General features: G+C 35.5%; 2 protein-coding genes across 2 annotated transcripts; one reads left to right on the top strand and one right to left on the bottom strand.

Moving 5' to 3' along the window:
• Nucleotides 1–605: 605 nt before the first annotated feature.
• On the top strand, nucleotides 606–1,298 carry LOC105178762. The gene has a single exon (XM_011102307.2). The coding sequence runs from the start codon at nucleotides 707–709 to the stop codon at nucleotides 1,010–1,012; it is 306 nt and encodes a 101-aa protein (XP_011100609.1). The 5' UTR covers nucleotides 606–706; the 3' UTR covers nucleotides 1,013–1,298.
• Nucleotides 1,299–1,680: 382 nt separating this feature from the next.
• On the bottom strand, nucleotides 1,681–6,482 carry LOC105178761. The gene is made up of 4 exons (XM_011102305.2): nucleotides 6,202–6,482; nucleotides 6,007–6,088; nucleotides 2,541–2,699; nucleotides 1,681–2,299 (listed from the first exon to the last, which is right to left on the bottom strand). The coding sequence occupies exons 1-4, from the start codon at nucleotides 6,439–6,441 to the stop codon at nucleotides 2,238–2,240; spliced, it is 543 nt and encodes a 180-aa protein (XP_011100607.1). The 5' UTR covers nucleotides 6,442–6,482; the 3' UTR covers nucleotides 1,681–2,237.
• Between the last annotated feature and the right edge of the window lie 2,352 nt (nucleotides 6,483–8,834).

Genomic DNA, 8,834 nt, shown 5'->3' with positions numbered 1-8,834 from the left:
TAGTCAGCATCTTGTTTAAAAGTTTAAGGGTCCATGTTAAATTTTTTTTTGTAGGTTTTTGGTTTGTCCACTAGCCACTCTAGACTCCAGAGGGGGTCAATTGCAATTAACAAATTATTAATTCTTACAAATTGCAAAAAGGTGTAATGATAAAATCTAGATGTATTTAATAATTTTCCCAATTTTCTCTTAATAATTTTGCAAAAAAATAATACTTTTAATCCCACAAAATAGAATAGGTTGCACTTTTGATCCCATAATTTACTAGCGCACATCTAGTTTCATAAAATAAATGGCACATTTAGTCCAGTTGTTTATATTTTATGAGACTAAATGTGTCACAATTTTTATTCGATGGGACCACATGTGCTAAACTCATAAACCTGTAGGACTAAAAATACAATACACCCTATCGTGTGGGACTAAAATTACAATTTTTTTTTTATCATTTTTTATTTAATTAATATATATAGTTTAAAAAAAATAACAATTACATAATTTAATTTTTAAATTAAATTTGAATGGGCCACACGTGCTAGCGTTTAATTAATGAAAAGGCCCCACCAAAAAAGCAAAAAGAAAAAACGAGAAACCTTTTTCCTGGTGATAAGCACAAGCACTATGAATCCTTGCACCATCATTCTCGTCAACTCCATTAGCACTCGGTATATGGAAACTGCTCTTTCCTCATTCACCCCAAGAAAACATGTGGAGAATACTGGCTGCCTTGAGAAGGAACTTCCTAAACATCAAGAAGAACACATCTCGCGTTGCAGATGAGAATATTGCCAGTGCCGCCACTATGGACGCAATTACATCACCTTCACGGTTGAGTGATGGGGTTCCTTTCTTCTGTTGCTCGCTCATAGCTCCATTCTCGCTGCTTTCTTGTTTATCCCACCCACCTATAGATGGCCCTGATGGCCTGTGGGTGTCGGCGGAGCTGCCGCAGACGTCGGAGGTCACACATCTCATGGTCCGGGACAGTTTGCGATACGCCATTTTAATGTGAAGAAAGGATGCGCACAATGTGCTCGATGGAATGTTTGATGAGGATGGATGTTGGCCGACTTCACTCCTTGCAGTCCTCCTCATTTTACAGATAGATGATCCAACTTAGGCTGGTAATTCTTAGTTTGCGGGTTTGTATATTCGTGGAAATAGGATTTAGTAGAGTATATAGTTTGGGTTTGGTTTGGCAATTTGGCTGTTTTATGTTGGTAGTATCTACTATCTACTACCAAGAATGAAGAGATCATATAATGTTTATTAATATAAGTATTGATTGGCTTTATTAACTCTCTGATATGGAGGTTTTGTGTGCGATATGGCAAGATTTGAAAGGCATTGTTCTTGAATGGTAGCTGGAATTCATCAGGTTGGGTTTGAATGAGGGACATGTATAGTTGTAAAGTGAATGTTCTCAATATGGCTTCCTTATAACCAATACCACAAAGGAAATTCTCCTAGTCTCTTAGATTCAAGTCATACACCAACTGCTATGTTAGGTCTAATATCCCCTGCTCCATAACTCACTGGTGACCCGTCTTTTAGGGGACAATCCAATATTTTATTGCGGAGAGATATTGAATTCAAAACCCAGAAGAAATCTAAAGAGCCCCCCCCCCCCCCCCCCTCAAAAAAAACAACAGTAAGGCTGTCAGTGTGGACGTTGATGCAAGAACGTTTCCTGTTCTTGCACTTTTCAGGAAGCGGAGGAGGGGTCGAGGATGATATCTCTCCTCTGCTTTAGCTGAAAAGTGAAATACAACAATGGTTCTATCAAAACTATCTAAACAATATAAGAGGATTTGATCATTTGTGTATCTATAGTGATGCAGAAAAATAAGGTGGATGAAGTGATCCAAACTACTCTCAATTCCACTCCAGCCCTCATTTCTAGCAAACATTGCCCAACTCAATTAGTTGTACCACAAGATCCACAATGTGAATCAGATGCTCCTGAAGCTCCCATTACTCTGATTTGTTGTTCAAGATCAAGGGAGAGACGTCTTCATTACAGATAAAAGTAATAGCATTCTAGTTATGAAAATCTTTAACAGTTAATGTAAGAGATTATACATACAAAGAACAATACGACACATGTGGTATAAATACTAGCTCAAACTTAAAAAAAGCATAAAGGCCAAAATGCAATATAACGCGATTCTCAACAGATATGTACCAACTTTGATGAAATGATGCGTCCGGATGATTTCATATTTCATCTTGTCTTGTTAAATTGCTTCCTTCAGACGCTCCAACACGTCTTTTTCGCCTGTTAGATATTCCACGAGCCCTTCCAAAGTAGGAGACAAACTAGTCAAAAGAATTCCCAAGACTGACCAACATATAAGAGGCTTTCTGCTTCAGTGAGTTAGAACAGTAGACAAAGTCAACACAAATGCAGACGAATTTGAAGTGTTGATCAAATGGTATAGACATGTTAATTAAAGAGCTAAATATATATATCATATTGAGATCAAAACCAATGGTTATTTTAGATGGAAAACTAGAGAGTATATTATATTGAGCCGCACCTTGAGAATAATCTCGACAATCATGATGGCCTATCCTGAGATCAGTTGCCCAATTTTCGTTGAACTTCAGTGCTGCATCTATCGCGTTTGCTTTGGAGTAACCAACAAACCAACATTTTCTCGTAGGAAGCTTCTTTAGCTTCCTTACAAGAATAACTCCTGCCAAAGTTCATTACGGATAGACACAGTTGAACAGTTCCAATGATGCATTTCGGGGTGAACAGCAATTTACTCTCATGTGATATTGGAAATACACAAATTACCCTCCACAAAAAATAAATAGCAATTTACCCCTTGTGTTTTAAAAAATGAAGCAATTTACCTTCTTAAGCAGGAAGGTAAATTCTTCATTTTTTAAAACACGGGGGATAAATTACTACATTTTGGAAAACACAGAAAGATAAATTGCTATTTTATTTTTCGTAAGGGGGCCGTTTGCTATTTCCCATAACACAGGTAGGTATATTGCAATTTTCCCCGCATTTCAACCATAAAATAAGGCTAATGCAGGGACAAATAGAAGAACAAAAAAAGATGTGTGAAGAGGATTTAGGATATGTCAAAAATCAAAATATAAAAGTATACATCCCTCATTATTAAAGTAAATGATTGTTTCTGAATACATCTCTTAAAAACAAGTTAAGATAAAATGTCAGTTTTCCTATAATTTATTATTTTTAGGCACCAAACCAAACAAGTAGAAAAAGTACTTATGCAAAAACCTCAAATTATATTCATATATATAAGATAAAATCTTTATTCGAGCCTCAATATCGTTTTGGATCAAATGAATTGAGTGAGGAGAATTACAAAGCATAAGCAAGGAAAACATTGCGATTCATGAATACTTAAAACAAGAAGGACAAAGAAAGAAGGCTTTATAGGCTTTGCCATACCTCAAATATATGGCACACTGGACGCACAAGCAAAATTGATATATAGCTTAAGATTGTTGTTGGAATTCTTGTATGCTGTCTTGGTAACTACTTGACGTAAATGCAATATGGTGATGTCATTGCAAGGCTTTTAAGTTCATTGTTGATTTTTGTTTTCTTTGATGAAATGGTATAATGCGTGGATAGATGACCCCCCCCCCCCTGCTTTCGAAGCTCCGGAAGTTTCACTTCTCATCCCCTTCCACCTCCTCTAGTCTATATTGGTACATCATCATCTTGGGGCCCCTCCCTCCCGTCATCAACAGCTACTCCCACGCCCACTCCGTCTACTGCGCCATCACTTACTACCTCTGCATCACCTTCACCAAGCCCCTTTATAGCAACCCCCATCGGCCCCAACAAATGGATGGTTAGTGATGCCAAATGCAATGGCATAACTTGTAATTTTTTCCTAGCCTTAGTATGTATATACAAATCAATTTGTTGGGATTGAATTGAATTATTCTCTTCTAATATTTTAAATGAAGGTTGGACAGTTTCTCAAGGCTATTGGCTAGACACTGGAGGTTCATTCTTGGGGGCATGGCGATCTTACAAAAGGATCTTAGAGGCGGATGAGGCGTTCTGGTTCTGCAAGCTCCAGGCAACTATTTCATTACTTATTATTTACAATGAGTATTTATTTGCTTGTAAGTATTATCCTGAAACTGGTTGTTTTCCTTCCCTACAAAAGTATTACAGATGCAGGTCTATACAACACCATTGATATGAGGAAGTTGTTCGGCTCCAAAGCTGCCTGCTACTTTAGTCAACACCTCCATAGAGCCGAGACAAGCTGAGCCAGATTGGATGTTAAACGAGAACTGGGAATTGCTACAGATTGTGTGGGCCAACTAGGCATTCCAGGCTCGATCACCAAAAAATAAGGTGAACCAAGTCAGTGACTCGAGGTTAGCAAGCACCGTGTACTGGGTGGCTCAACCTTGGTTATGTTAGAACAAGAAAAAATTGGTAATTTTTAACATCTTTAGTTAATTTGATATAAGTTAGTTAATCAATTGTTGTATGTTTCTATTAGTTTTATTCAACTTAGTCTATTTGAATTGACGGGTGACTGGTTAGCTGGCCAGGCCACCCTCCTTGACTGACGTCTACTAAATCTGCTAGAAGAGAAGGCTAATGTAACTTGGAGCGAGCCCAAGGCAGAGAGTGGTAATATTTTACTAAATCTACCATTTAATGTATGAACTAAGTAGTCCAAATTTTATATTTTCATTCTTTAGATTAATCTAACTTTTTATCAAAAAAATAACAACTTTCAAAAACTTGCAAAAGTTGCAAGAGGATCATGTGAGTCAAGCCCCCAAAAACGAAGCTGAATTGGTTGGCAATGCACCACTTGACGAGGAGGCTCTATGAGTGGTAGCAGTGTGTGGACACAAAGAGGCTAGTTTGCCAGTATGACCAATTGTCCACCACCTCCCTGCACCGTTGCAGAAAGATAACAGACCCATGCAATTCCTGGAACAAAATGTCCAAGAATTGCAAAAAGAGTTGTCGAAAGTGTGAAATATCCACAGCAGGTTGGATGAAGTGCTCGAGATGTTGGGTGCCCATTGCAACATGGTGTTGCCGGCCCCTACCGAGCCTCCTACTGCCCCACTGAACTGAATGGTATACACTAGTACCCACAGTAAATCTAACCACCAATATCCATGAGTCTCCTATAGATGATCATGAGCAAACTGGCCTAAATTAGGAATGTTTTATTATTTGTGAATTAAATTGTCACTATTATTTTTAATATAAATTTATCTTCACATAATTTAAATTTTAATATAAGTACCTTTTCAAAACTCTTAATAACTGCATTTTATATTTAAATATTTAATTCAATTAAATAAAAAACAAAAAAACATATGTCAAGTCCAACACACACTTCATCGTGAAACCATTGCAATGTTTGTTGCAAAATTTTGTATGTCGTTAGAAACTTTCTTCTATACATTATAATAATAAATAAATTAGTTGTAACAACTCAAAGTACCAAAATTCATTGAAACTTTTGTTGCAAATTTGAGACGGTACTACACAAACCTTTGGTCACGAAATTGTTGACAAACCCAAAAGTAGTTGTTGCAATGTCATTGCCAATTAGCAACGACCATCCCAGTCTCAAATATTTGCAATGGCCTGAATTTTCCTTGGTAAATAATTTGAGACGAGGGGTTTTCTGAATTCCTCTTAACTGTCAGAATTCTTATCCGTCGCAACTTTGCTATTGTTGAATTGAATTGATGGTAAACAAATGAAGATTGTTTATGCTACCTCCTTATCTCACCCAAAAACAAGAAAATATGTAATAAAACTTTACATGAACTTGTCAAGCGAAATGGGCTTAACTATGAACTATTTGCTCTTAGGAATGTTTCCCACTTGAGGATGGGAACAAGAACAGATTTTTAGCAATATATAGTCTAATAATTAATTAATTGAGTTGTACTGTTTGTAAAGTAATTAATGTAGTCCAGATTAGGAAAAACAGATGGAAAAAATCAGAAGGGTCTAACCAGGGACTTTTCTGCCGGACAAGGCTGCAACTGCAACCCATATGTTTTGAGGATCCTCAGGCTGGAAATCATAAACCAAAGCCTACAACAACAGAAGGAAAAAGAGACAAGAAAATCGTCAAATAAACCAAGAATATACATATATATATAATGGTGAAGAAATTGAGGTTGAAAAAGTAAATGAAGAAAAGTGACCTGATGTTGAGAGCGTGGAGGTGGAGAAGAGGGTTTGATGATGACCATGAAATGCTGGAAATTCCAGAAATCTAAAGAGTAAGCAGTGGAGATGAGGAAGTTGGCAGGGGGTAGTGGAGTGGCTCTCAATGGCACTGCTGCAACGAATACTTCGTCTCTGCCGAAGCTGATTCCTGTGGGTGTGGGTGTGGGTGCGGGAGTGGATGCTGTTGCAGCCAAGGAGAAGGCAAAGGCTGCCATCTTCCAGCTTAGTAGCGGATACGATTTGTATTTGGTTGGGTTGGGCCGTACATTTGGATTGTGGAGTCGTTATATACTTGTTTCTGATGTATATCCTTAATTTACTAGCATTTGCCCCGTGCGTTGCACGTGACAAATTTTTTTTGGCATGAAATTAATTTCAGTCATCATTAAATTTATTTTATATTATCAAAAAAACTATTTTTTATGTTTTTTTGAGAAAATCGAAAATAAAAAAAAATGTTCTCTTATTCAAATTACACCAAAAACTTAAATTTAAAAAATATTGTAAATGTCAACTTAAATTTGAAATGAGATATATTTTTCTCTTCTCATATTTTTATAAAAATCTGAATCCAGTAAAGTTATCTGAACTTAATTTGGGATCACTTGTTATCATTATTTTAGTGAGGCATATTTATTCATTTTAATTTATATTATCAGAAAAATTAGTTTTCTATATTTTTGAAGAAACATATTAAAATAAAAAATCACTTTATCCAATTATATTAGAAAAATAAATTAAAATGGTATTGCAAATTATATCAACATAAATTTCAAGTGAGATATAAATTTTCTTCTATATTTAAAAGTTATTCACTAAAAAGCACATTTGCAAAAATAGTTTCGAATACATTAATTCTAAATATGTAATTTAAAACATTAAGAATAAAACCTAATAAGAAAATTATTGGAATGAGCGACCAAAAGCTAATTAGATTGGTTGTTTGCCATTCACCAATTTTTATGAAATAATATTGATGAATATGGTAAGAATTCATCAAATGGCAGTATGCTGCGTTGTACTTACCACTAATATTGAATGGGGTCTCAATACCAGAACGAAATACCCACAAACCGAAATATTAAACCCGTGGAGTTGGGCCGCGCATAAGTTTGGCAGCTATGAAACCAACACTTTAGAGTCAGTCTGAAATGTTCCAAGTCAAGGACTTTGAGATAGGGCATTGAGGGTCCTGTAGAGACTTGCATTAAGTACTGCAATTATGTTTTGTTGGCAGGAGACGTAGGTCGTCTATACAGTTTTAGTAGGTTAGTTGGAAAGGTAATTGACTGACTGAACAAACTCGTAGGATCGTCATAAGGAAGCCTCTTAAGGCTTGATCGGTATGATTGAGATTCCCGATTTCGATAGTAGATTAGTCCTCAAACCTGAGGAATTATGGCGTCACGTACATACAAAGTATGTATCTTAGATATGGTGAGCAATGACTATGTCGTGAGGCATGGTCATCATAACCTTATCCAGTGCAATCAAAGTATGAAGAGAGGACGGTTTGATTCTAAGAGAGGATCTGTCCCCTGTCAGTATGTGACAGTGAGATCTCCTATGCGCTCTGAGATGGTTTAGACTCTAAAAATCTTTGGCCAAAGCAATTGATCGATTAGGGATATGTTCCTAAATCGAATCAGTAGAGTAAAAATTTCTCGAGTATTAAGAATAGTTGTCGAGTCAATGATGGGAATCGATGCCAAACTCATGCCCTAGACTAAGGCCGAAAGACAGTTAACAGTAGGACCGTACTCATAGGCATTCATAGCCTAAATGTTCACGTTGCTATTCACTTAGTCTTCAGTGCCATAAACTAATACTAGACGGTCACCCATGGTAACAGGCTATTTTTAAATTATGGGATAATCGAAAATAATTAATTATATTGAATTTAATTAATTATGATGGTCATACATGTCCAAGTCTAATTGAGGGTGAAACTAAAAAGTCACACCCTACCACTATAATGTGATGGAATCAATTTGAAATTAATTCTAGAAGAATCAGATTAATGTAATTGGATTAAATTAATTTTTGAAGAGAATAAATAATTGGGTCACTTATTTGGACCAATCCACTAGGTGGATAACTTAAAATTGGATTAATTAGAATTTTCAATTAGCTATTAAAATTAATTGAATTAGTTGTTTATTTATTTTTTATTTATGTATAAAATGTTTGTGTACACATAGAGTATATTCTGGCAATTCATTTCAAGATATTCTATTTAGAAAGTTGATTTAGGCGCAAAAATGATGTATGCAACTTGAAAAATGGATTACATTAAATGGTGGAACTTAGGCCTTAGCAAAAGGATTTTATTTAATTTAGAAATTTTCTATTTTTATTATTCACTAATTGTTAACTTAATTAAAAATTTAAATTAGTGGTTCGTATGCTGTGTTTTAAAAATTCTATATATATACGACGACTTAAAAATTCTATATATATACGACGACTCAAGAAAAATCATCATTTATTTAATTTCTCCACATTCTTATGCAGATATTACAAATATCTCATACAAAGTCATGAATTAATTATATACATTTGTACATAATAAAGATCACATATCCGTACACAGTAAAAATATATTTCC

Source organism: Sesamum indicum, unplaced genomic scaffold, assembly GCF_000512975.1.
Source record: "Sesamum indicum cultivar Zhongzhi No. 13 unplaced genomic scaffold, S_indicum_v1.0 scaffold00057, whole genome shotgun sequence".
In the NCBI taxonomy this organism is placed as follows: Eukaryota; Viridiplantae; Streptophyta; class Magnoliopsida; order Lamiales; family Pedaliaceae; genus Sesamum; species Sesamum indicum.
This window is presented reverse-complemented; position numbering and strand designations above follow the sequence as displayed.

Coding starts and splice junctions, on each gene's coding strand:
- LOC105178761 (XM_011102305.2), bottom strand. CDS start 6,441: ATGGCAGCCTTTGCCTTCTCCTTGGCTGCAACAGCATCCACTCCCGCA. Junction 6,089..6,201: donor CTCCACGCTCTCAACATCAG/GTCACTTTTCTT, acceptor CTGTTGTTGTAG/GCTTTGGTTTATGATTTCCA. Junction 2,700..6,006: donor GTCCGGCAGAAAAGTCCCTG/GTTAGACCCTTC, acceptor GAACTTTGGCAG/GAGTTATTCTTGTAAGGAAG.
- LOC105178762 (XM_011102307.2), top strand. CDS start 707: ATGTGGAGAATACTGGCTGCCTTGAGAAGGAACTTCCTAAACATCAAG.